The following is a 27,339-nucleotide window of genomic DNA, read 5'->3' on the forward strand; positions in this document are numbered from 1 at the left end:
AGCTTTGGCCTTTGGAACTCTGAAAAAATATAAAACTACAAAACTAAGTAAAAATTAAAAACACCTTTTTCCATTTACCATTTAATAATACTTTTTTCCATTTATTTGTTGTAATGTGTGTACAATGATTTAAATCACGAGCTTCAGCTGTTTTCAAACAACTTGTTCCATTTTTTCTTTACACAATGATCCATTTGCTTAAGAATGATTCTGGTGGACGCCTAAAGTAGAGTCTAATTAATTACAGGTTGTAATTTAGAGTTAGAATAAATTAAAATGAGTGGTTCGTAATGTACAATATGAATTCATTTCGCGTCGTAACTAATCCTAAGTAACTAAACCTCAACCGAATATAAGCTCAGAACTTGACGATGGGAAATGAGTGATCAAATAAGGACTAAAACTAAGTATACTTTACAATAATTGAGATTTTCTTGTGGTTTTTGATGTTGATCCTTGCAAATATTTAACTAACTCCGCGCTAAATACAATGTAAAATTTGCTAGTTGTTAAAATTATGAAATCTCAGCCCGTGGCAGTAGAAAAACTTAGTTCTAGACTTCTTTTCACCGCTTTCACCTTTCTCTTAATCGCTTATTTGTCAATTGGCTCTTACTAAAAGTTGGACTAAGCTAAAAACGTGTTTTTTCACCACTGAACACATGATCTTTTCTGTCGCTTAAATATAGTTAATTGTTTCGCATTTCGCTTCAGCGTTCGACTGTGTTAACAATGTTGTCGTTTTTTCTTTTTATTACATATATTTTTACTGATCATCAGGCTGTGGGAAGGTGTTGTTAAATACAGAATCTATTGCACAATGGTTAAAGATCTAGAGTCCTTGAATATTTACAGCAAAGTCGCCCGGGTTTATTTACACATTTGGTCTCGGGGATTCTGGGGATTATGCAAATGGTGGTGGTGTACTCACATTTCGCCGGAGTCGCCGCTGCACTGCATCTGGCATCTGCCCAGTGGCCACGGACAATGGTTAAATAAAACAGGCGAGTTTGTTGTAAATATTCATGAAAACCGAATGCCCTTGTGGCGGGCAAACGCATTTTATTCAAATTTACAGACAAGAGTTTGCACATTCCGCTGCCAAGAGTGGTTTAAAAAAGTATGAAGAAACGTTTCTGAAGTTGCGAAATTTCAATTGTTTTTATGCTCTGCGTTAGTTTTTGCCTATGCTCTCTACTAAAACTCTTCGCTCGACCCTCTCGGTACATCTTGCTAAATGTTGCATCATAATTTCTGCTCAATGTTCGCCGCGCTTCAATCTGATTTGAATTTTGGCTTGTCTCAACGCTGGTTTTGCTCTAAACTAGGGTTTAGTTGGTAGTTTCGTATGGTATATATGGTACAACATAAGAATGCATTTCGTTTTACAATTTGTTTAATAATTTAAATAATATTATGTAACAAAAAAGAAGATTGCGCATTATATGTAGAGGTATAATATAAAAAGGGGATCACCGTGGTACTCGAACTAAATCTCAATGCCTTTGAAGCTGATTGATTGATTGCTTGATTGTTCAAGTGATAAACAATTGTGTAATATTAACAAATTTACTTAGCTGCGTACGATAATGAAAGATTGCATTCGACTGCTTTCGTTTGATTTTTAAGGGCGGAAATTGAGTTCGCTTTTGTTTGGTTTTCGATTGTGTTTTGTTTTACAGAGAAAAATCTACTAGACACACACTACATATCGTGGATTCATCGTATCTTTGTTTAATTAATTATTATTGTTAAGAGTTCTTAGTCAATACAGGCGGCGAATTATACTTTAGTTTTTCTATGGTTTTCGTTTTATATTTTTTTGAGCGCGGCTAAAATTACTGGTTTATCTGATCTGACCTCGTTTTTGTTAAGCTTATCTTTTAGGGCGGTCTATACATAAAGAACTTTTGTACTTTTTTTTAGATTTTATGATTTTTGTGGTTGTTTTTTTGGGTCCATTGTTTCGGGGCTTTTACATTAACTGATACGAGCGGGACAAACATAGAGAACATAGTGTTTACAACTATTTAGGGGTCTGTTGAAAAAGATTTTCTTTTTGTTTTGGGGGTTTTGTTTTGTAGTTTTTTGAAATTTTTTTTGTTTGACGGTTTCAAGCGCAACCAACAAAAAACTGCTGTCCCATTCCAGATGTTCGGGATTTCGGCGTGGGTTCGCAATTCTCAAATCGTATTCTCTTTCTCACTGATCTCGAATAATGATCCGGAACGGCATCAATCTTTTGTATGATGGTCCGCAGCATTCATTTTGAATTTTTTTATATTTTTTTTGCTTTTGTTTTTTTTTCACGTATTTTTTTGTCTGCCGCAAATAAATTGAAAAAATTGTGGGGGGCGCTACTCTCGGGCAACTTTCTCAAAAGGGGCAGGGCGTGGCTGCGTCCCCTTGCCGCCCACATTTCCGTATTTCAATAGGTTTTCTTAAATGTTAGAACCAGCGCTACCAAATACACGATTGTGTATATGCCAAAAGAATTATGATGCACTTTAGCAAAACATACACACTACCTCAACCAGCACTACTACACTTGCACGCGGAACGCTCTCACGGACACACACCCCTCCTCCTGGTGCTGCTCCTCCCGCTGCTTCTGCTTCCGATGGGGATATGTCTGGTGCCTGATCTCCTGGAGGATGGCGGCCCCCGGAAGGCAGGGGTGTGTGCCGCGTGGGCGTCTGGTTGATGGTTTCTTTGTCCGCTGCTCCAGTTGTCCAGCTGTTGTCCCTGCTGCTCTACTGCTGCTGGCTGACGACTGGATACTAACATTGTTCGAAAATTGGAATTATGGGTGAAGTGGGCCAGTCCTCCTCCTCCTCGGAGCTAATACTCTCGGTTCTGGAAAGGGAAATACAAAATGGCAGGTGTTAATGAGCTTCGAGTTGAGTATTGAAAATACAAAGCGAAAGTTGGTAAACCAGTTTTTTTTTTTTTTTTATGGATATATGGATAATATGGGTTTACTAAATAAAAAGTATATAAACTCAAAACAAACTTTATTTTAAATCTTTATAAGCTCAGTTATCAAAGTTTCGGTTAATATCAATACCCCCCTTTAATTTCCCTGGTTTCTAGGTGACAACCTTGATTATGGCTTAACAATCGGCAAATCAATTAACAGAACCAGTTCAAGTTGAAGGCCCCTTTTGCAATCAAGGCCCCCCGAAAATCAGCTGATAATTCGGCAAGCCTTTGCTCAGGTGCAACTGAAACACAAAGTTCGCGGAACAGTGCGATGAACTTTCCCCAATGTTTATGACTAACTTTTCGAAACAGCTCGAGAAAAGCCTCTAGAACAATATCAGCGATAAGATAGCAATTAGGGGAAAGAAAGCTAGGCAAACAACGGGGGCAAAAAATAGAAATTCAATGACATTGAACATGCACATCTAAGTTCAATGTGAGAATCCAAGGACGCACAACAGCTGGCCAAGATATAGGTAAAAGTATACTATGTAGTATACATACCCCAAAGATATATGTGCTTTGCATAATCAAAGACTCTTTTGGCAACCCTCGCGCGATCTACGTGTGTATTTTGTTGTTGCGTCTAGCGGGTATTTGGAAACGATAAGGTTGTTGCCGAAAAATAGCAAAAACAAGGGCGGCAGCGAAAATAAAAAACAAATAGCTGTATAAACACGCATACAGAGTGGACGTTTGGTTTGAAGAGGAGGCGGACGGTGGGCGAGCCAGCCAGTCTCATGACAAATGTGTTGTTGCTGCTGCGGCTGATAATGGAATTGCTAATATTCTAGAAACTTGTTTACGCCAAAAAGTTCAGATCGTCATCGACACATTTGCTTACAGTCGAGATTATGTATGCGCGTGTAGGCTATGCCACAAATCACTAGAAATAAAGAAGAACGGCGTTCCAGGTCCGAAAGTTTCCATGTTCTCATTACAATAAGGGGTGGGAAAATACTACTTGAGATTGTAGTTGAACCCGTTTTTTCCTACAATTCTTTCCTATCGTATTCTGAGAGAGATATCCTCTTGATATACCTCTTTTCCCATTCCTTTCTGCATATTGTTTAAAATCCTATAACATCTAAAACCACATCCGAGACTCACCTCGATCGCAGGCCATCGTCGAGGGCGTTGGAGATGCCTTCCTCAATGGTGGGCAGGTCGGAGGAGAAGCGGTTGATCGGGCGCAGGACGCGCAGCGTGCGACTGGACAGCTTCCAGACAAGCCGCTGCTTGTAGGGCGCCTTGTTCTGCCCGTTGTAGTGGGACAGAATGCCCGATACGATGCTGAAGCCGCAGGTGAAAACGCGATCGGGAATCTGTGGGGCACACAAAAAATAAGCCATTAGAATGAGTCCCATATTAACAATAAGGAACTCCCAACCAAACTCACCCTCATGTACTGCTGCAGGAACAGGATGTACTCAAAGACGTGCTTCAGCTCGGGACTGCCGCGGGTGTACGACTCCTTGATGTGGAAGTCCAGGTGCAGGCAGATGAGCACCAGCGCCAGTGTCGAGGGCGTGATCACCGTGGTCTTGACGTCGCACATCAGGATCTCCAGGCGGTTCTCCAGCTCCTCCAGCTTGATCAGCTGCTGGTAGAACTTGAAGAAGTCGCCGCCGATCTCCTTCGCCAGGTTGCGGAAGAGGGCGTAGTAGATGCGCAGGTAGCTCACGGAGGTGATCGGTGCATGTCCCATCTGGACGCCCAGCTTGTTGGCGATCACGCCGGCCATGCGTTCCAGATCGCCAGCGGTACAACCACACTGGAAACATTTGGAAAAAGAGTAAGTAAGCTGCGAAATCAGGAGAGATTTCTCAAACACCCACCTGAGATATTGTAACCAGATCCTCGGCGGGAATGGGCTTCAAGTCCAGCTGCTTGATGGCCAGGTGGAACGAGGCCACGCTCATGCAGGCCATGTGCTTCGGCTTGACGGCCATTCTGTCCAGGAAGCGGTCCACCAGGCTCATGGCCGAGAACAGGACGTCGGAGGGCAGCTCGTACCACATCTTCAGGCAGCGCAGCACGTAAGCGGATCCATCTCGTCCCCCGGCAGTCACCTCGCGCTAATCAAGGAATACCAGATTAGTTGGTAACGAGCTTAAACAGTAAACTAATTTATTAGACTCACCCTCGACTCCTTGGGCAGCAGCAGCACCGTGTGGAACTTGTCCTGCAGGGCGTCGTACTCCTTGAGGGTCTCGTACAACTCGTCCGAGGTGAGGGCGTGCAGCTGATCCTCCAGCTTCTTCGAGGACGAAGACGGCTCGCCATTGTTGTTGCTGGCGACTCCACCGACGGCATCAGCCTCGGCCTCCAGTTGCTCTTGTTGTTCGTACTTCTGATATTCCAAGCCAGCAGCACCCGGTGTCCCATACCGGCCCTCGTCCGCAATCCTCATCCAATCAGTTGGCATCTCTGCATTGCGGTTAATGCCGTTGGCCAGCTTGCCCCCACCCAGAGCCGCTCCCGATCCTGATCCCGGTCCAGCAGATCCTCCAGCGGATGCAGCAGCAGCGGCGGCAGCCTGGGCCGAAGTCGAGGGCTGCTCGTCGTCGACCAGAATGGCGTTGATGCTGTGGGCGTCCATGGCGAGTCCGTTGTTGTTGATGTGGGAGGGTCCGTTCGAGAGGGTGGCTTGGTGGTCCTGGGGCAAGGCGAGGCCTGGCATAACCGACGACGACATCGATGTCCTCTGCTGCATCAACTGCTCCTGCTGCCGCGCCGCCTGCAACTGGCAATAGTAGGCGATATCCTGCTCCCGTTGGTACTGGTAGTGCTGGTATTGCTCGTACTCGTATTGCTGTTGCAGGTGTTGCTGTTGCTGCTGCTGTTGCAGAGTGCTCTCCAACTCACAATCAACTTCGGCGGCGTATTCGGCGGCAGCAGAGGAGTAGCGTACAGGGACAGACATTGTGAGGGCTGGCCTAGTACCTGTTTTTGAGTTGTTAAGGTTGTAGGTTGTAGATTAAACAACACTCCTTTGGGTGGTGACCAAAGAGTGTCGGAAAAATGCAAAAGAAAACTAGGCTCAGGTTACAAATCGCAAGGAGGAGAAGTGGGAAGGAGCGGGATTCGTCCTTTCGTTCTCGCAGTCCTTGGCAAATTTTGTTTGCTTTTATTTTCAGCTATCACACGGATCTCACACTTCCCAATTGGGCCGATATCAACGAGTTTTCTACGAAGCAACTCTCAATCTTTCGCTCAAGATCCGTGGTGTTTGGAAACTTGCGCTTCAGGGGGTCCAAAAATGGTTGACCACTGGTACCTCCTATCGAAACGCCACCGAAAATAAAACTAATCTGTTTGCTAACTTGTGCTGCACACACCGGTCGCAGAACTCAGAGATTCACTGTCTTTCGAAAACTCTGGCTGGTTTTAGTAATGCCAGCAGCTCAGTGACCTTAATGCAATTCTTTCAACGATTGGCAAACGGGAAACAAACAAAAGACACCCTCTACAATGGTTATTAACGACGACGCAATTGCGGGCAGTGTACCAAAGGACAACTCAACGTTAGCTATATCTGTATAGGCTAAAAGTCGACTTTTTGGCTTGTCTGGCGTACGCTGGTCTCACAATTGTCGCGCTAACGAAATGAAAAATGTGTTCAGAAACTCAAAACCAAATGAGTTTCTGTGCAAAGCGCTAAAAATGATGGTTTATTAAGTGTTCGCTCAGTGCTTTTCACGATAATAAACTCTTGCGCTTGGCTAATTTCGATTTTATCGATATCTTTTATGATATATTTTTTTGGTTTGTGTTTTGTCTAAATTCAAATAAAACTTACGAGCTGCAAAAGTTTTTTGTGTTTGGGGCACAGAGAAATTAAAATATTATTACAGTGTTTCAAAATAAAGTCAATGGTTGGATGGCATGCAAATTAATTGATTGTGTGTGCAAGTGCAATGCACTCTTCCCCTTATTTTCTGTGTGTTTTCGAAATATATCGTGTTCAATGCGTTTAACGAACTTTTGGGTTTGGCTAAATACAAAAAAAAACCACCTGTACAGTGGGGCAAGTGCGACATGCACTCGCTGAACACAGCAATAAACATGATGGCATTGGAATTCATTTTATTTTGAGCACCGACCTCAGTCAGTGACACATTTTTATTCAAATCGCGCGGTTACAAGGTTGCTTTAATGGGAAGGAGGGGGACCTGGGATTCGATTTATCGTCTCAAGGTGAACCACGTAAATAGATCGAGATCGGTCAGTAGTCCACTGGCAAGAGATCAAAGCATGAATAGAATCGGACAACAATCTTATTATGATTTTAGTTATTCAAAAGAGGGGGTCAAACAGAAAATGTTTGTCAACCTTGTTTGCAGATGTTACATTCGAAATACTATGGTGATCCAATAAATAGCTATTCAATTTAGTACCATTCTTTCCAATCGCATTTATTCCCTTACAGCAAGGCAGCAAAGAATCTTGAAAGGGTAAACAATAATTTATTAGATCGGGGCAACTTCAAGTCCCAAGTGCCCCTATATCACTTCGCACTTCCGCCAGACATGAGTTGTTCCCAAAAGCCCGCGATTAAAACTTGAGCAAACGCAAGCCCAACAAAGGAATAAACACTTGAGCAAACATTTATAAATGGTGTGCTAGTTTAATTCGAGCCAAGGAAAATCCCAGAGAAGATAGCCGCCTGCCATTAAATGCTTTCTCCTCCCATTTCGGAAACCAAAACAAAAACTTCAGATGGTGTAAACAATTGGATGATAGATGACATAAACGGAGCTAAACCAAACACTCGCAGAACTACGTAAATACAAAGCCCGACAATTGCCTCCAGATGTGGTCTGTGGAGGGTGAGATTCCGGGTATCTGGCAGTGATGAGGATCGCCTGGCTATTTTTAGAGACGTAACAAGGAGGAAATCGAATTGTAGAAAATCACAAGCATTATCTGCCCCTGAGCGACTGGCGCCAAAGGTTTCGCTTGCTTCTCATTCCGATCGTCCTCAATCTGCATACGAAAATAACCACAAGTGAGGGCAATTTAAAGCGTTTAACCTGCTTCATGGCAAACCAGATAAACAAGGCTGCTTATTAGCAAAACAAACAGCAGCTAAAAGCAAGTACGAACAGAGAAATCCAAATAAATATATCTTTACTAGCTTTTGCAAGCCATTACTCGAATCCCGAAAATTCCACTTTAATGAGTAGCTATATTTAACAGTAAATATTTATAAATATTTCTGTAGCTTCCAGTCCTGAAAGCTAGATAAAATTCCTCACATATTTAAAGTATAAAACATTTTGCAAGTACAACTGAAATTAGAGTGATTTGTACCTTAAAAAATCCCGAATTCGATGACTCCGGCTTTTAATCATATTCAGGTCAGAGAATCATTTTTTGACCGCGCCCTGAATCATCTTTCAAAACCCCAATACAGCCATGAATCAGATGCGGGTTATGCGAACCATGGGGAGTGGAACCGAAGATATGTGGGCAACGTCATTGAAAGTGCCCCCGAGGAAATGCTTGTGCACGACAGCAAAGACTTCCGTTTTCTTGGGTTCCTATTGATCAGTTCTATTTATAAAGACACTGACCAAACAAGCCAACAACAATAACCGAATAAAACTAGCTTTGGGCCCGCAATTCAAGGTCGCCCACCCACCAAAAACCCGTTCCAAGGGACAGGGGGGAAGTCCACCATAATTTAAACTTCAAATCTGCTGAGCAAGCATGCAAAAAATATGAAGACCGAGCTTAAAGCGCTTCGGAATAAAATCAGAAAAAAGCTTCTCTCAGAAAAATAAGTGATAACGGTAAGGTAAAGAGGTTAAAGTTCAACTTTTACGCTCTGCTGACCATAAAAACAATGAACAAAAGCATAACAATGGGCAGCATAACAAGTCGAAAGTGTACACAGTAAAAATAGAATTGAAAGTACTTTATTGTAAGTATAGCAATAAAAGAAACTTTACATTTTATCTGTCACAATATCAACACGCGATAAGGTTTTTCGCTTACCAATACCATACCAATTTGAAGATTACTTGATAAAGCCAACATCCGATGATTGTTTTTCTGTCTAGAGGCCATAAAAAATTGCTTGTTTGTGGTTTCACTGTACAGGAAATATAGACCGAGAACAAAGGTGGTCATAGTTAAAGCCCCAAAAAAAGTTATCGCACTTTTGATCTTAGCCAAGGTTTTTTTCCTCCACTGCAGTTGCCTTTTAAATAGTGTTATGTACGCCGGATTTCTCAACTGAATTATTTCTTAGTGCGTTTTTTTATTTTTCCCCCGTTTGAAGAGTTGTTTTTCTTTTTGGCGCGCGCTCTGCTGACGCAAAAAGCACGTACGCACACATCCAACAGATACAAAAAGTATCTGTGTAGCCATATTTTTATGTTGTTGTTAAAAATACCAACAGAAGCGCACAAAAATTTCACTTTTTGCCTATTTTCGTAACAGACGGAAAGAGGCGGCGGAGGGCGTGGCCATTACCTGGGACAGACAGGTGTGAAATATTTTCGGAGCTTCTCTTTGTCTTTATCTTTATCTAGGTATTTCGAATCCCTCGACTGCAATTGAAAGTTAGTTTACAGGCGCGGCCAAAAACAAATGCGTACCCAAATCGAAAGTGCGGATCGTAAACAAAAACCCCACTAAAAGCAAAATATTTTCCAACCCAAAACATATGATCGTCGGTGAATTGTTTTTAATTTTTACGCATTGCTTTTCCTTCCGTTTACTCAGTTTTTTCCAAACGAATGGATTGTACATTTATCATCGTCATCGACTGATGAAGGTCAACAAATGACAGCCAAAGAGAGAGTGAGATCGCCGAAGATTAACACTGAGAGGGAAAGAGAGGGCCAGAGAGATCGAGTGAAGACCAGCTTTTTATGGAAGAAATGGAAACGTGACTGGGGACAGGCTTTTAATGGTGGAAAGGCGGAGAATCTCCGGAGAATGCATCTGGAATTTCGTTTGTTTTGATACGTTTTTCATCACAGAATCGCAGGTTCTGACTAATAAATACCACATACCAAGTATTTCAATAGTTGGGCGCCTCAAAAACTTTCCCTCAATTTTCCCGCTTTTTAGTTTCCGCTGTCTAAAACAACCTGAACCACCTTTAACAACAGTAGTCAACCCCTAAGAAACCTGAACTGTTCGACTTTTTTGAATGTATGAAAGAGGTGCAAAGAACTTTGACTTTGCCGTGGGCCGTAATTAAAGGAAGGAAAAAGGAAATTGCCCAGCCAGTTGGCTCAAGGGTGGTTCTGCAGAGCAACCCCAAAACGCGCTCAAATCCACCCCGCTGACAGTTCAGAATTCAGAATTTTGGAATTTAAATAGTGACCCACCACAAGTGGCGGGGGGAACATCCGATGAAAAGATCGTGCAGCAGCTGCAGTGGCATGTGCTAGAAAACGATACGCTTCGAGGGAATTTATCTTCCGATGTCCCCAGCAAACAAAGAGAACTCTATGTTTTTTCGGTAGAGAAAAGAAATAGACCTTAAACGGAAACAACAAATGAAATGGAGGGGGGAGATCAGCGGGCATTGTACTCGGCGGGTATACGGGATTTCAAAACAGCACTATCAGGCGATCGACCTATGCCGAGCCTGTTTTCTGTTCAGTGTTATTTCATTTTCTAGGTTCCAGCTCTAATATATGCCTTTTGATCGCCACTGCTATCAGTCTATCGCTTGTCTCGCCTATCTGTCAATGGACTTGCGATTTACATTCCATTATCTACCGATCGTGTGACTCGACCAAATTACCAAATAGCAGTGCACTCAGGCCCCCTCGGACTTTTCACTATCAACGGAAATGCAGTATAAGAATTTCCCTGACGTAAAGTGAACGTGACCGAAAGTCGGAGTCACTGGAACGACGGGTGAGCGTCTGAGGAGCGTGCCCAAACGGATGATAAGCGAGTGCTAATCGCAGGGAACTCAGTCGCAGTTCAAAGTTCCAAAATAACAAAGGGACGGATACGTAACACTAGCTATTTTCTGTTTTTGGGGGGAAGTAATGAATGTAAAGAAAATGGTTTAGTGATTCATTCTCTTGAAAACCTAGTTTACCATGGCATTCGAAATCAGTGTTTTAGAGGTGATTCATTTACCTGAAAGATTGGTACGAAGGTAAAACTTGATATTAGGAATTTCACAACAGAAGTAAAGTTTAGAGCTCTCTAGAAGTCTATATTAGTAGGTGTTTCTCTGTATAAGAAATCCCTCAAGACATAATAATTGCTTAGTCGGAAAAAGTTGAACCGGAGTTTGAATTACCACGAAGAACAAAGAGTTTCCCATGGGTCTCCGTGAATCACAAAGTTCCTCCTCCACAGGGATTTCGCTACGCGTAATTGCAGAGAATTCCCTTGGATAAAAATAAATAGAGCTTTTGCATTTATTAGCGTAATTGCTAGCCCTATCGCATTGACTCAATTACACACACACGCTTTATTATATCCAAGGTTCCCGACTGACTTTTAGATAACTACCTGGTACATTGCAATCCCAATGATGACTTATAGACCAGGGGATTCGCTTATCAGGGAAGTTGCGGACATTTCGTAACATTCCATGACGTAAGTACCGAGGTTCGATAAAGCGATTCGATCTTATCGCCATTGTCACAAAACCCATAGAAATGCCGACAGAGAAAAGGCAGCTGCAGTGCAAAAAAAGAGGGCAGCTGCAGTTGGGAATACTGGAATTATTTCGTCACCTTTCATAAAATTGAATTAGGAAAGGGTGGGACTCGAAAAATCGGCTGGCACGAGCTGAAAATAGGGGATTAAAATCGGTTCAGTTGAGTGCTTTTGCTGGGGGAGCTTTAAATCTCCGGGAATGGGAATGGGAATCATGGTATATGGCCTTTTTGGGATGGTCAGCTGTCGTTCAAGTGAGTTTCGGCATTGAATTTCACTTTGGGCTGTCTGTCGTTTTTGCAGACACACGAATTTCATGGCACACTGTAACCCAAGAAAACAGGTAGAAAGCAGACGGCTTCTGGTAAAAGGCGCCTTACCAGTGGAAGACCAATAGATGACAGATGGATTTCGGTTTATTTAGCCTGAAATTAGCCTTTTTTGGTTGACGAGTTCTAATTTTTTAAAGAACCTTTTTGTAACACGTATTTGGATATTTAATATCAAAAATCTTAAAGTTAGGAATTTTTGGGAAATAAAATACTATTATTTTCAGGGTGTTTATAAAAGTGACCCCCTAGCTGAACATTGGTCACCTAAGGGTTAAAGGTAATTCTCCCCTCTTTTTTCACCGTTTCTCTTCTCTCTCGTACCCAAAGAAGGTGAGAAAAGAATAGAAGAAGACCTTTTTACATGTAAACAAGTGTGAAGAGGAATAAATAAAACAACGGTACAGCAACACCCACACACAAACACCCAACCAAGTATTTCATTAGTATGCGTGCGTGGGGGCCGTTTTATGCGATGTATTTTTTTATTTTGGAGGCTATGGAAAATATGAAAATCAACAAATTAAGCAATTCTGTGCGAGTTTGCGACTGCGCAACAAATTGAAATCAACAAATATGACCCAGAAAGCAAACTAAAAGCGCTGAAGGTGAAATCGACCAAAGGAGAAACGGTGTACAAGAGGGATTGCAATAACAGTTGTTAATTGTGTTTCAGAAACAAGTTGCTTCTCGAAATTAAGCAAAAGTGTTTTTGAAACAAAACAAGTAGTTTTTGTTCGTCGTACATATTTTATTTTTGGCTGACGCAATTTCAAGCCCCGCGCACGCACACTTGCAAGCCAATCGAGTTGCTGCAGCGGTGTGCGTGTGTGTATGAGGCAAAAATCCGAATGGGAACACAACACACACACAAAGTCTTTGTTTGCAGTACGTGTTTGTGTGGGAACTTTGGAAGTGAAACACTTTGATTGTGGAAAGCAGAGGGGGAGAAGAACAACAAAGGGGGCAAATGTAAAGTAAAACAATTGACGCAAATTGGAAATAATACAGATATGCAAATAGGGGGAGGCAATAGGAATAGTTTTACCAGACGGAAAAAGGGGTGTCAAACAAGTAGCCAAACAAAGGCGCACGTACATGTTTGTTGTACAGCTTGCATAAAAAGCACAGCCCCACATACACGCACACTAGTCCAAGCAGCATAGCTCCCCCACCCACCCCCTAGTCAATCTATCTCGCTCGCCCTCTAAGCAACGTCCTATGAATAGCGGACCCCAAACCCCACTCTCTCGCTCACACACACAAACACCAGCCAAACAGCTGTGAAACGAACTGGAAGTGGAACAAACACGTAAATGAACGAATTTTGTATGTATGCCTAAATATATATTATTCTCTTTTTCTACAAACAAAATCATCTGATGGATGACGAAAAAACAGGAACCTTGATTTTCTTTTTGCATTTTAGCGACTTTTAAATATATGTGTACTGCATTTCGCTTACGTTTTTACAGCCATTTTGATGTTTTTTGTTGCGCAGGAATGTTGAGATGAATTTTGTTTAGTTGAGAATTTTGGCTTCTATTGCACTCGAAAATAAGTGAATAAGTTGGCTGGCAGCTCTTGTGTTTGCTTGATCAACTCTTGCGTCAGTTGGATAGTTCGCTATAAAACCTTGTCGTCGGCCATTTAAGCTAGATGTTAACTAATTTGTACTGCGTTTGTATCACAATTGGAACTCTGTTTATTAGGCTGGCATTTTCTCCTCGGCTTTCCCGTTTGCGGATCGATTTTTCCCACACACACCAGGCTAAAAGTGCTTGGGACTTTTCTCCATCAGCTGTGCATCTTCCTTTTCCTTTTTGCAGCTCAATCGCGCTTCAGCAAAGCTTTGTACATTCGAAGCATCGATTTTCTCACTTGGTCCTTTCAAACTTCTATTTTCTATTCCTAGGCAAACGGACACACTCAAACACTCGCGCTCGCTGAAACGGTACTTCTTGGCTTTGTTTTTTTTCTTCGAATGACGAGTTGGGGATGTGAAAAATATATCAAAGTATCAAGATATCGATAAAGTGAAGAATAAAATATCGATACTTCCAGCGATTTTCTAGCAGAACTGTTAAGATACATTTTAACAGCGACAGCTCTATAATCGCCCGCGATAACACGAATGTTAAAGTTCAGTGTTGCCAGATTACGCTAAGTTAACATAAGCGAGAATCGATTCTCTTGGTCATGTTAAGTTAACATAACTCTGTCGGGTTATCGAATTTGAAGAATGTTTGTACATTTGAATACACTTAGTTAAAATCAATTTCTTAGGTCTTTTGCGAAAAGCTAACCTTAGTAAATTTAAAAATCAATATGAAATTAATCAAAATATATGTAGATATTTGTCGGAGCCCTTATTATTTTTCCATTTTATTTTCAAATGATTAAAGAAAATATTCTCGGAAGGTTCAATGAAGTGTTTAAAAGCGATCTATTATAAATGTGCTAGTTAGAAGAGTAAATATATTTGTATTAATCAACGGAAGCTGTTAAAATGTTTCAGATTTATTCAACGTCTTTGCTTGGGTGGGAATCGGAAAGTTCATGCATATTTCACAATCAATGTCAATGCCAAATTATTTATTTACCCTCCCGAAACCGAAATTCCGATGAGATTAGTGACTCAAAGACGCAGTTCTGATAAGATTCCAGCATAGAAACTACGCCGAATTATTTTAATGGATTTTTAGCAGTAATGGAAGGAAATGAATTTTCCGACGAAAGGGAAATTCGTTACTGTTGCCAAGTGAACTTTTTAGTAGGAGAAAGGGGAGGGGGTGGTCTATTTCAGGGCCTCCGTACACACACACATGCACACTTCTAGAAACAACCTGTCACACAACTTTTGATGAATGAACTTGTACTACTGAAATTACGAAGTGAAAACTGCTGAATGGGATCAGAAGTACTAGAATTTTACTTGTTGCACAAGCTATTTACTCATTGATTTTCCCCAATCGCAGAGATAAGAAACTTTCCTCGATTTCGTCACGCACACACACACACCATATAGAAAAAACGCGTGGCGATTGATTTTTAGCCGTTTAAAAAGTTCGTTTTACGCATGGAACAGCCCGCGAAATGAATGTAAGTCGGTGGGGAAATCTCAGGGCACTTACCCGGATGCCTCTGCGTTTTGATCAGTATCGGTTTTTCTTCCTTCTTTTCTCCAAAAAAATATAAACTTATTCTCAAATTAAATTTTCGAGAACTGACCAAGCTCGGAGTTTGGCGAAATCCTCGCAACGCGTTTCCGGCGCTGCTGGTCCGGCAACGCCGTGGGCAGGGTATTCGCGAAACGGTCACTCTACACAGCCGCAACAAAATAAAGGAGAAAAAAGGCAAATTGGGTGGAAAACTGGATTTCGTCGGGCGGAAAATTCTACCATCGAGTCTCTCAAGCAGCTAATAGAGTGCAAGCCATGAAAGTTTCCGGAAAAACAGCGAAAACGAGTATCTAGCAAGGATTTGAGAAGGAAACTTCTTGCCCTGTGTGTGTGTGCAGTGCGTGTGGCTGTGTGCGCGAAGAAGGAGGAAGTGGAGTGGAGGCGGAGGAGAGGAGTTTTTCGCAGGGAAATTACGCCAACTTTGTGGGAGTTCAAGTCGCCGTGCGTCGGTGTGTGTGTGTGCAACACAACACCCCCCAAGCCCACGCACACAGAGCCAGCCAACCGCCGTTTGTTTTGTGCTCACATTCGCGTGCCGCCTTTGTTTGGCTCTCCTCTGGCCGTGGTTCTCCTTCTCCGTCTTGTTTTCATTCGCATCCGCCGGCTTTGATAACGGTAGTTCCAGTTCCCACCCGGAACCCACCGCCCACCGCCCTTCCGGATCCGGAGCCAGCAACAACGCCGCCGTGGATGCCCATGCTCGCACTCTGGGAGGACTCTCCCAGGACTTTGGCATGGGCGGCGGCCCGGGGGCGGGTCCGCCGGCCCACATGTACGGCGCCGTAGCCCCGCAGGACAGTAAGTCGATCCCGATCGTTAAGCCTCTGTGCACCATTCACTCGATATCCCGCCTTTAAAAAACCAATCTTCGATCTAAGTGCATCTGCATGGGGTTACTATCATAGGATCATTTGTAGTTCAGTGTGGTTTAGTTTAGTCAGTCCTAAAATCCTAGTATGTAAACTGATAACATTTACTCAGAAACTATAGAATACTTAAAGAAGTATCAAACCTATTTGGATTATCAATTTGAATTATTTCAATAGATCATTGGGCTTTTAAAGGGAACATTAAAAATGTAAATTAATAAATATCGTGAATGGTACACAGTAGCTCTAATCACTCCTTAATTCCAACTCTAACTAATTACTCCCCTCACCCACAGTAATTGTCCGGGACATGGTGCAAATGCCGCCGCCGCCCTCGAACGCCCCCACATCGGCGGACGCCTGCCTGAGCATCGTCCACTCGCTCATGTGCCACCGGCAGGGCGGCGAAAGCGAGGGATTCGCCAAGCGGGCCATTGAGTCGCTGGTCAAGAAGCTGAAGGAGAAGCGCGACGAACTGGACTCCCTGATCACGGCCATCACCACGAACGGAGCCCATCCCAGCAAGTGTGTGACCATCCAGCGCACCCTCGACGGTCGACTGCAGGTGAGAGGGACTCCCCATTTGGCCATTGGATGTTCGGGTGACTCAGGTTGCCGATAGTAGGTACTGGTCTTATCGGAGATGAGTGTCCGGGTTGTTTGTCCGCCGAATTTCCGGCTATCCGATAGCGTTTCTGGGTAACTCAAGGCGGGACGAAGAGTCGAACAATCAGAAAATATACTTAATTGGCAGAAGAATATGACTGAAATCATTTTACTCTACAGTAGAATAACAGTACAAGTATTAATACAACTGCATTCTGTTTTCAATCAACAGGTAGCCGGTCGCAAGGGCTTTCCGCACGTGATCTACGCCCGGATTTGGCGCTGGCCCGACCTGCACAAGAACGAGCTCAAGCACGTCAAGTACTGCGCCTTCGCATTCGATCTCAAGTGCGACTCGGTGTGCGTGAATCCCTACCACTACGAGCGCGTCGTCTCGCCGGGCATCGATCTGTCCGGCTTGAGCCTGCAGTCCGGCCCCAGTCGCCTGGTAAAGGACGAATACTCAGCGGGTCCGTTGGTGGGCAGCATGGACATCGATGGGAATGACATCGGCACCATACAGCACCATCCCACGCAAATGGTGGGACCCGGCGGCTACGGATATCCACAGGGACCCTCTGAATATGGTAGGACCACAGTTCTTTGCTTAAAGTTGTTAGAAATTGGGAGGGAATTGAATTGGACATTTTGTTATACAGGCTTTTATTTTCTTGATTTTGAATATTTAATATTTTACAAATTTCTTTCACTTTCTTTTCCTTACTTAATGTATTTGTTTACCTTTGTTTCTTTTTTGGCCTTTTGTGTTGACCTTACGTAGTTGGCGATGCCAATCCCATGAGTGCAATGTTTCCCAGCGGGCGCACAATACCAAAAATCGAGCCGCAGGATGGTGTTGCTGGGTCGCGTGGCTCGTGGATGGTGCCACCTCCCCCGCGGCTCGGTCAGCCCCCGCAACAGCAACAGCAGCCGCAGCAGCAGCAAAAACCCCCGCAGCCCCCTCAGCAGCAGCAGCCCCAATCCCAGGCAGCTGCTCATCCGCTTTGTAAGGATGTTGATTCATTTTAATTGATTTCTTTTGTTATTGCTTTAAAGCCTAACGAATTGTTTTTACAAGTGTATTCTTCGTTTCTTAACTTCAATTTAATTTAATTTTTCACTTTCCCTCTATTTTTAGCTGTACCTCATGGAATGCCGGGCATGCCTGGTCCCATGAACCCCGGTCCCGTGATGGCGCCCCCACCTCCGCCTCAGGCTCAGAATCCCCAGGGCAATGGGGTCCACCATACCCAGGCCAACTCGCCCACAGATCCCGCCTCCGCATTAGCCATGCAACAGCAGCAGCAACAACAGCAGCAGCAGCAGCAACAACAGCAGCAACAGCAGGCAGGTGGTGTGCCCAATGGGGCGGTCAATGCCAGCGGTGGAGCAGCCCCTGGAGGACAGTACTATGGACAGCCACCTCCAGGGAGTCAGATGCAAGGTGCCGGCGGCGGTGGCTCCTCTGTTCCTCCGCCCGTCCACGCCCAGCAAAATGGCTATGTGTCGCAGCCGGGATCCGCGGGCTCAGCTCCCGTTGGAGGAGGCGGTGTCTTTGGTACAGCTCAGCCCACCGCGCAGCAGGCACAGCAACCACCGACCGGAGTGCAGGCCAATGCAGGATCAGCTGGGGCCCAAGCCGGCGGAGGAGGCGGTGCGGCAGGCACCTGGACAGGACCGAACACTCTCACCTACACACAGTCCATGCAGCCACCCGATCCGCGCTCCTTACCAGGCGGATTCTGTAAGTCTAGCTCACTTAACCGGTGGTGCAATTTGTAACTGTCTATCTATCCTTACAAGGGAACTCAACGCTGCCGGGTGACCTCGGATCCCCGCAACAGACGCCCCCGCAGCAGCAACAACAGCAGCAGCACCCTCGCCTCCTCTCGCGTCAGCCGCCGCCGGAGTACTGGTGTTCCATTGCCTACTTTGAGCTGGACACTCAGGTGGGCGAGACCTTCAAGGTGCCGTCGGCGAAACCTAACGTCATTATCGACGGCTATGTGGATCCTTCGGGAGGCAATCGATTCTGCCTGGGCGCTCTGAGCAATGTTCATCGCACAGAGCAATCGGAACGTGCCAGGTGAGTAGATCTTAGTGGGTGTGACTCAAGCAGCAGGGAATAACTCACGGTTTTCTTGCAGGCTGCACATCGGCAAGGGCGTGCAGTTGGATCTGCGTGGCGAGGGCGACGTCTGGCTGCGCTGCCTCAGTGACAACTCAGTGTTCGTACAAAGTTATTATCTAGATCGCGAGGCGGGACGGACTCCTGGCGATGCAGTGCACAAGATTTACCCGGCTGCGTGCATCAAGGTGGGTGTTGAAAACGGGATACTAATTGATTATATTAACATGTTTGTTCTCCACAGGTTTTTGACCTGCGCCAGTGCCACCAGCAGATGCACTCGCTGGCCACCAATGCACAGGCAGCGGCCGCAGCTCAGGCGGCAGCCGTGGCCGGAGTGGCCAATCAGCAGATGGGCGGCGGAGGCAGAAGTGAGTTCTCTGGTGATAATCTTGCTATGGCGCAAACTAACCCCTTGATTTTCCGTTTTTCAGGCATGACAGCAGCAGCAGGCATTGGCGTGGACGATTTGCGCCGGCTGTGCATCCTGCGACTGAGCTTCGTCAAGGGCTGGGGACCTGACTACCCACGTCAGTCCATCAAGGAGACGCCCTGCTGGATCGAGGTGCACTTGCACCGCGCCCTCCAGCTGCTTGACGAGGTGCTCCACGCCATGCCCATCGATGGTGCCTCTGCCTAATCCGTATTTATTATCGGCCCACATCTACGTTAAGGACTCAGTTGTAGCAGCAGCTATCCGGCAGCTATTGGCGGACTTTCGGTTTTTCATTTGCAATTCTGATAACGATTATGTTTGCCTTGGATTATTCAATAATGATTTTTATAAAAAATTGAAACAATTTAGCAGTCTTAAGTCTTAAGTATGCAGCTGTAAAGCACCAAGCATCTAGTTTTATGTACCATACTTAAATATACATACACACGCGCAACACCGGAGATAATTGACAAGCGGCACGAGTTTGTTGCCCATTTCCTGCCACGAAAATCACGACAAGAAGCATACACAGCATTACAATCATCCATGCCACAGGGCGAAACAAAAAATCATCGATGCACCCATAAATACATAAAATTGATGTAAAATGCAACATAAATAAGGCAAGCGAAACAAGTAGTTGTAACATAAGTGTAATAAACAGACCATAAAATAATGATTCCAAGGGGCTCTTGAATTTCTTGGCTTAAATAACCTGTTAATAATTTGTTTTTAATTTTTTAATCGTTGAACCACAAGGATTCAATAAAAGTTCGCCGATTTCAGACCATTATTAATAGTAAAATGTAAAAATAATTTATTGTCAATCTCAGAGTTTAACAAATCTCGGAATTGTACCCCTAATAGCTTTCGATTCGTAGCTCCACCTGTTGGTCCAGCCAGCTGATCCAATCTGGAGTGATGGAGCGCTCCAGGGTGACCTCGTGAAAGACCTCCACTCGAGCAGTCTCCACAAACTTAAAACTCTTGAATAAATGCAGGGAAGTATCGTTATCCATGTCGATCTTGACCTCGAATTTATCCAATTTCAGCTGTGACATGGACTGGGCGTACTTGAGCATGAGGAGCATGGCTTCGCGGCCAAATCCCTTGCCCCTCGCATTGGTTTCCGCAATCATGATCTCCGCCTCGGCCACCTGGTGATCGCTATCCGGATCTCGGTGGAGGAAAATGTTGGTGTCTCCCACCATGGCGGCTATTTCGTCCTGATCACGGGAGTAGAGCTCCGCATCCAGGATGATGAAGGTCAGCTTATCGTCGTCCTCCCGCCAGCTCCTCTGCATCGCGTACTCCTCGTCCAAAGTGAGTTCCTCGGAGGCGGTCAACTGCCGGAGTTCCTCGTTGCTCATCCACTCGTGGTATTTCAGCACGTGGCGGGCCTCGTAGGGAACCAGGATGACCCTGCGACCCAGTATTTTCGTCTTTTCGTTTAGGTGCATTTCGTCCCTAGAAATTTATAAAGGAAATTGTTGTATATGCGGTTTGTTTACACCTATCAGCTGGTAACGTTATCTTTATCGAGCCGACTTAAGGCGGGAATTTTTAAAACTCTTTGTCAGAGTTCTACCCCGTTAAGTGCAGTTTTAGTTTAAAATTAATCTATACTAAGGAGGAATTTATGCATATTTTTTACCAATGGATGATATTATATTGTTTTACTTTATGAGGAATCCCCCAATTGCATTTCAAACAGCTGATGGCGTTGAACCACTCTGGCAACGTTGCCGATAACAAGCAAACAGAAAAGAGCGTATAAATACTTGTTTAAATAAAATCAATTTAATTAAACTGAATTTGATGCGATGTCGCTTCGTAATTGCCGCACCTGCGGCAAGTTCATCTTCTCTGCGACGCCCAAGAATCTCTTCCAGGAGCCCGATTCGGTAACGCTGCACCAGATCGAGGCTTTGACTGGGTTGTTTGTGAGTGTTGTTTACTACTCGAGATATAAAATGTAGCTTTAATTTACAACCGTATTATCCACAGTTACTGGAGGGATCGGGAGAGGCTCTTCCCGTCCTTATCTGCGCACTCTGCGAAAAGGAGCTGCAGGAAGCCATTTCCTTCCGGGAGCGTGTGATCCTCACCCAGAAATCGCTGCAAAGCAGTGCCAGCAATGAGGCAGTCATGGATTTGAACGAATCCAATGTTGAAGAGTTCGTTGAAGAGGTCACCGAAGTGGAGGTTATAGACATGCTGCTGGAGGAGCAGCCACAGCAGAGGGAGGAGCCGAAAGAGGAAGTTGTCCAGGAAGAGGAGCAGCCCCAGGAAAAGAGTACGACGCAGGAGAAGCAGCATCAAAGAATCCCACCCAAGAGCACACCCCCTGCTTGCACCTCTGTGAAGTTTGCGGACAACAGCCAGGACAATAATCGCCACAGACCGCGTACCCAGTGGGACAGACTCACCGAAGACGAGGTGGTGGCCCTGAAACGGGAGCGCCGCAGGAGGGAGTGCATCTGCGAGCAGTGCGGCCGACACTTTTCCTGCCCCAGCAACTTCAAGCTGCACCTGCTGCGCCACACCGGGGAGAAGAGATTCGCCTGCGACCAGTGTCCCCAGAGGTTCTACACCGCCACACTGCTACGGCGCCATCAGGAGGTGCACTCGGGCACTGCCCCATATCAGTGCCGCTACTGCGAGGTGTCCTTCAACAACGCCACCGGACGCGTCCAGCACGAGCGCAGGTACATGACCGACTGCTTTGGAAGTATGAAAAATATCTTCACTAATCCAATGTTACTACTTCCAGTCGCCATACGCATCTCAAGCCATTCAAGTGCAAGGAATGTGACAAGAGCTTCGCCATGAGCGGCAAACTCCGGATGCATATGCTCAGTCACACCGGAGTGCGGTCGTTCCAGTAAGATCCCCAACTTAATTTATGAGGACTACTCATATAACAGTATAAATTTCAGCTGCGAGTCCTGCAAAGTCTCCTTCGTCCGCCGCTCCCATTTAGTAACCCATTTCCGCTCCAAGGGGCACGCCCAAGTTGCGGGCACCCAGGAGGCGGTGGAAAAGACTCTGGAACTTGACGTGGAAACTGTGCTAGAAGCTGGTACCTAAACAAATTCAGCCTATAGGTTTGGCTCAGTTCATTGGACCCGATAAGTTAAATCGGAACACGAATTCCTAAGAGAGTATAAGGAAAACATCTGACCTTACTTTAATATCTAAGGATTATCGAGATCGCATTGAAAAATCTTTCTGCTATAGACTGTCTGGATGTGGGATGTTTTTCAAATAATAATAATTGTGTTGGCAGCTTGAGTTGCTCAGCGGTGAATTATGATTAGGATTTATAATAAGTTAAATTAATATTAATGCAAAAATAGAATCTGCAAAAAGTGACTGTGTTGTAGAATGTTAATACATGTTTTTATAAATGTTTATTTTATTTATTTTCGTATCAAATCAAATTTCATCAACTTTTGCACCATATTTGTACACCCTACGCGAATTTAGAATATGTTCCAAAACATTTTTAAGTAAACCGCCGAAGTTCTGCAAAGAATCGACGCATCGCTTGGCATCGATAACAATGCAAGCATCGATAGATATCGACCAAAAACATCGAGGCTCGTCTAACGTGTTTTCCCATCACTAAACTAAATTAGGGGGCGTCTTTAAATTGCAAAATCCTTGCAAAAGCCGTAAAAAATGTGTTTAAAGCTGCAATAAGTATAGATCTTAGGACCAAACGTACTCCTCCGGAAGATAAAACCCGGACCAACTAGTAAACCCAATTTAAAAAAGTGCTTATCTGTTCGGCGTCCGCTTTCGCAATTTGCAAAGCTGCATGTGGTGTTTGTTTCGTTTGTTTGGTTATTTTACATAAATACCTTATCTTCTAAGAACTCCAGTTTTGTAATAGAATTGCGCAACTTTTGCTTTGGGGTTTTGTCCAACAGACCAGGCAGAATCCATCGCGAAAGACGCAGCAAGTAGCAACGTTTTTGAATCGCAAAAGTGCAGTCGGCGTAGCAGATTTTCCTCCTCCGGCGGGGCTTCTGGCTTAACCAATGTGGCACTTCCAATGAGAAATCAATTGCAAGGCGTTGGATGCTCTCAGTATTGGTTATTGGCGAGATTGGCCCCGAGGCAGCATCACTAGGTCTAGACAGTTCCGATCAGTCCGAGTTAAACCCCCCGTTCGATTTAGACACACACATCCAATGGCGGAGAAGCAGACGGCCGATGCCCCCGATGCTGGACAGGATCGCAAGAGACCCCGGCTGGAGGACGAGCAGCAGGAGCTCAAGGTGGCCGGCTTCTCGCTGAGTGCCATCGAGGAGATGCGACAGACCCGGGACAACGAGCTCCAGAACGAACCCATGGACCAGCAGCTCCGGCAGTTCCAAGTTCTCGACGAAGTCGGCTCTGGCAGCGACGAGGATGACGAGTCAGGTGAGTGGGGGATGACCCTAAGATAATTCTACACGGGAAATAATAACCAAGTCCCATATCTACAATGACATTAAATCCTTATCGGAATATATACATTTCTTGTTATATAAGGATACAGGTAGATATGATATGGGAAAACAAATCAAGGTTAGGTGATACGTTACAAATTTCTCCATGGTCCGATTTCTTATAGCCAGATGTCCTAGATCACACGCTACAACTTACAAAATTGGGTTTACAGTAATCCAATTTTGTTTTCCAGTGCACGCATAGTTCTTATCTCGAAATCTTGAAGTCCTATCATTGTTCAAACACATGAGGCTGATAAAAGAGGGCAGCCGGCAGGCAAAACCATGATACACCAGCTTCAGTTTTCCCTTAGTTTCTTGTAAGGCAGGTGGCGGCGGATTTTGCGGGCATCTCCATGCGCATGATACCAATTATCCGACTGGCTTGCCCAGCTAAATCAGGTATAGCTAGTAGAAAAGGTCCCATTTAGTCAAAACTAAGCCAAAACTTGATTCTCCAACCTCAAAACGTAAAAGGCATATCGTTTCCAAAGTAAAGAAAGTCACGGTAAAACTAGCACCCTAAATCATCCGTAAAATTTTCTGTGACGAGGGGCGATCAACTCCACGGCGGGCTTCGCATTTCCCAGACAAACAGACAGCTTATCTAAACAGTTGTTGTATCTCCTTACATGGCAACCAGACGACGCCAGCGAGCAGCAAGGTGGAAGGTATGGAGATGGAGGCGACGAGGAGGATGAGGCGGCGGATGGCGACGGCGATGAATACGATTCCTCGGAATTTGACGACGAGGAGATCGAAAATCTGCTGGACGAGAAGCTGCCCGACGAGCTGCGCGAGTCCAAGCAGCCTAAGTACGAGCAGCGTTTCAAGACTGTGCTAGAAGGTTAGTGATCTTTACATAGCCATGGATCCCAGGATAATCAGCTCTTGAATGATCTTCCTCAGAAAAGCGCCTGAACCACTTCGAGGTGCTGCCCGAGGGCTGGGTGCAGGTGACCCACAACAGTGGTATGCCCCTCTTCCTGCACCGCAAAACCCGCGTGTGTTGCGCCTCGAGGCCTTATTTTCTGGGCACGGGAAGTGCCCGCAAGCATGCCGTGCCTTTGGGAGCAATTCCCTGCCTTAACTACAGGCGGGCCTTGGACGAGGAGTCGGAGGCGGAGCAGCAGAAAACGGATGGGTCTCCTTTAGCGGCAGTGTGTCCCATAACAGGAGCTGTAGCTTCACCCGCAGAACCGATGGATGTGGAGGGGAAGGAGAACAATGAAGCCAGCCCTGATACCAAGTCTCAACAAGAGGGCTTAACTGCCTTAATGCCAGCTGCCAAAATCGTCACGGTTAACGAGAATACCCAGAAGGAATCCATAACACCGGATCAACTTAACTCCTACTGCCAAAAGCTCTTCAAGTTCAAGGTAATTCGTGTGCTTCGTTTCCGGAGTTGGAATGCCCGCCGGAAGTTCACCAAGAACCGCAAGCACATCAAGAACATACAGAGGCCCACACTGCCCGATGGCACTAAGCTCATTAAATTCCCCATTTTGGCGGCAGCTGGTGAGGGGTCAACGAATACGCGCGGTCGGAAGGAGTGGATCATGAATCCCAATGGCAAGAGCTTTGTCTGCATCCTGCACGAGTATGTGCAGCATGCGCTGAAGACGCAGCCCACTTATGAGTTCAAGGAGCTGCAAAATGCAGCCACGCCATACTCGGCCACCGTGTCTGTGAATAATCTCAAGTATGGAACGGGCTATGGGACCAGTAAAAAGCAGGCCAAGTCTGATGCGGCGCGGGAGACGCTGGAAATACTCATTCCCGATGTCAAGGACAAGATAACAGGCAACAACAAGGACCAAAAGAGCGGCACCGCGAAGAAGGCACAGAGCGATCTGTCTGTAAGCAAGATAACTACTATAATTGATTTGTGAATAATTTATACCTATCTTAAAGTATTTAGATGGGACTGATTTATTATTTATAACGTATTTAAGAGTTTTTCAAGGTAACCGTTTTAATTGAGCTATGTTAATTTCTTGTAGGTTTTTGATGACATTCGCATTGAGGATCCGCGAGTCACCGAATTCTGTAATAAGACGACGGAGCCCTCTCCCAATGCCATTCTCCTCACTTGCTTGCAGCGCAACTACGGCAGTGATGTGCAGATCAACCAGGAGATCAATCGAACGGCGAACAACAAGAATGAGTTCACCATGACTGTGGGCAAACACACGGCCAAAGTGGTTTGTAAAAACAAGCGGGAGGGCAAACAATTAGCTTCACAAGCTATTCTCCAGGTAAGCAATGATCAGCACATTTTTAAGTCTTGTTATAACTGACTCATCCTGTTAAAATGGCAGATCCTGCATCCGCACATCCAGACCTGGGGTTCTCTACTGCGCCTGTATGGCAACAACTCAATAAAGACCTTCAAGGAGAAGAAGCTGGAGGAGCAGGAGATAACCGTGCTGCAAAGCAAGGCGGCAGTAAATCAGCCCAACTATGCCATTTTGGACAAACTCAAGACCGAGATGCTCAAGCTGTGCGCCAAGCAGGAAAGTGTCCTCACCATGGGCACTTTTGTCCCGCCCAGCGATGTGGATCTGCCCACTTCCTCCGGGTCCAATCTGAACAACGTCGAACTCTGATTGGGGGACATACAATCTCTCTTACCAACTCCGATTCTCTAGTAGTGCATGACAACCTCCCAGTCTCTCAGTTACCCAGTTTCATATTCGAAATGCTTATGACAACAACGACGCGTTCTCTAGAGGCACACGAACTGATTCCAAATCGGCCTTAATCATTAAAGCAATAGTAGCGAGCCAACCCAAGCTGGCTAATAGTGAACAATTACTCATCAAGTGGCTTTAACAAGTGGCCAAAAGTGAAGAACAATTGCTAATCAAGTGGCTTTACGTTAAGGTAAATCCATTATTAAATTTGCCAAATATTAGTAGTTCATGTTTGCAATAGTTAAGACGAGGGGGTTACAATTTCATATTATACAGATATAAGCTTGAATAAAAGATATTTTAAAAATGTATATTTGACTGCATTAATGGTTGCTGACAAGATGCATCATCAATTAACGTTGAAGTTTAAGGTTAACTTATTAAATGCAATAAGCCTGTGCTTAATTCTAATTCTTTTATCATTTGTCAACCTGTTTAATGTCCTTATATACACATTTTTATTTGCTCTCCAGAATTATAAATTTGTTTTTAAATCAGAACATCATACAAAAATGGAGTAATTTATTCAGTTTTGGCAGACAGCCTGGCAATTATTTGTCCATGATGTACAAATATTTGTTTACCTAATTTCCCCGTAAATCTTCTCGTATCATTTTCATATTTTAAAAAGCCCAAATACCATTGACCTTTAACCAATTTGGTAGACTTTTTAGAGTCGTATAAAATTAAAAAATGGAATATTTACATGGCCATTAGGGGGTGTTGGGGTGATACTGGGTGTGGGGGTCGTCAGGTGAGTGGATGTAAATATTTAAAAGGCAGAACAGAGTGTAGGTTCGTAGGTGTGTGTGCGTGCAATTATTTAAAAGACGATGCAGTCATAAATTATGCTACATTTTCATTTCATTCTAACGTTTCCTTTTTTATAGCATTCCAACGAGCGTGGCACACAGACATATTTATACGGGAGACGGCGTAGAGAGTCGAGAAAGTGCGGAGAGA

The 27,339-nt window shown here is 44.7% G+C and overlaps 5 protein-coding genes across 7 annotated transcripts; 3 read left to right on the forward strand and 2 right to left on the reverse strand.

Moving 5' to 3' along the window:
• Positions 1–1,009: 1,009 nt before the first annotated feature.
• Positions 1,010–15,232, reverse strand: LOC119549579 (cyclin G). Of its 2 annotated transcripts, none has more exons than XM_037857747.1 (6): positions 15,095–15,232; positions 5,126–5,928; positions 4,821–5,060; positions 4,382–4,756; positions 4,093–4,307; positions 1,010–2,856 (listed from the first exon to the last, which is right to left on the reverse strand). In XM_037857747.1, exons 2-6 carry the CDS (start codon positions 5,906–5,908, stop codon positions 2,781–2,783), a joined length of 1,689 nt encoding a protein of 562 aa, XP_037713675.1. In that variant the 5' UTR covers positions 5,909–5,928; positions 15,095–15,232; the 3' UTR covers positions 1,010–2,780. The 2 variants fall into 2 exon arrangements, with proteins under 2 accessions (XP_037713675.1, XP_037713667.1); XM_037857739.1 differs by lacking the exon at positions 15,095–15,232 and adding an exon at positions 13,426–13,950.
• A 26-nt stretch (positions 15,233–15,258) lies between these two features.
• Positions 15,259–19,860, forward strand: LOC119549564 (mothers against decapentaplegic homolog 4). Of its 2 annotated transcripts, XM_037857719.1 has the most exons (9): positions 15,259–15,940; positions 16,308–16,576; positions 16,850–17,204; positions 17,399–17,623; positions 17,756–18,361; positions 18,421–18,703; positions 18,765–18,933; positions 18,990–19,116; positions 19,180–19,860. In XM_037857719.1, the coding sequence occupies exons 1-9, from the start codon at positions 15,877–15,879 to the stop codon at positions 19,383–19,385; spliced, it is 2,304 nt and encodes a 767-aa protein (XP_037713647.1). In that variant the 5' UTR covers positions 15,259–15,876; the 3' UTR covers positions 19,386–19,860. The 2 variants fall into 2 exon arrangements, with proteins under 2 accessions (XP_037713647.1, XP_037713655.1); XM_037857727.1 differs by lacking the exon at positions 17,399–17,623.
• A 13-nt stretch (positions 19,861–19,873) lies between these two features.
• On the reverse strand, positions 19,874–20,734 carry LOC119549595 (N-acetyltransferase 9-like protein). The gene has a single exon (XM_037857758.1). It carries the CDS (start codon positions 20,639–20,641, stop codon positions 20,042–20,044), a length of 600 nt encoding a protein of 199 aa, XP_037713686.1. The 5' UTR covers positions 20,642–20,734; the 3' UTR covers positions 19,874–20,041.
• Positions 20,735–20,928: 194 nt separating this feature from the next.
• On the forward strand, positions 20,929–22,597 carry LOC119546490 (transcription factor Ouib). The gene is made up of 4 exons (XM_037852792.1): positions 20,929–21,124; positions 21,189–21,889; positions 21,955–22,065; positions 22,121–22,597. The coding sequence occupies exons 1-4, from the start codon at positions 21,005–21,007 to the stop codon at positions 22,269–22,271; spliced, it is 1,083 nt and encodes a 360-aa protein (XP_037708720.1). The 5' UTR covers positions 20,929–21,004; the 3' UTR covers positions 22,272–22,597.
• A 213-nt stretch (positions 22,598–22,810) lies between these two features.
• On the forward strand, positions 22,811–26,687 carry LOC119546483 (microprocessor complex subunit DGCR8). Its single transcript, XM_037852779.1, has 5 exons — positions 22,811–23,612; positions 24,324–24,527; positions 24,590–25,539; positions 25,684–25,938; positions 26,002–26,687. The coding sequence occupies exons 1-5, from the start codon at positions 23,381–23,383 to the stop codon at positions 26,287–26,289; spliced, it is 1,929 nt and encodes a 642-aa protein (XP_037708707.1). The 5' UTR covers positions 22,811–23,380; the 3' UTR covers positions 26,290–26,687.
• The last annotated feature ends 652 nt before the right edge of the window (positions 26,688–27,339 follow it).

This window comes from Drosophila subpulchrella, chromosome 3R (genome assembly GCF_014743375.2).
Source record: "Drosophila subpulchrella strain 33 F10 #4 breed RU33 chromosome 3R, RU_Dsub_v1.1 Primary Assembly, whole genome shotgun sequence".
NCBI lineage: Eukaryota > Metazoa > Arthropoda > Insecta > Diptera > Drosophilidae > Drosophila > Drosophila subpulchrella.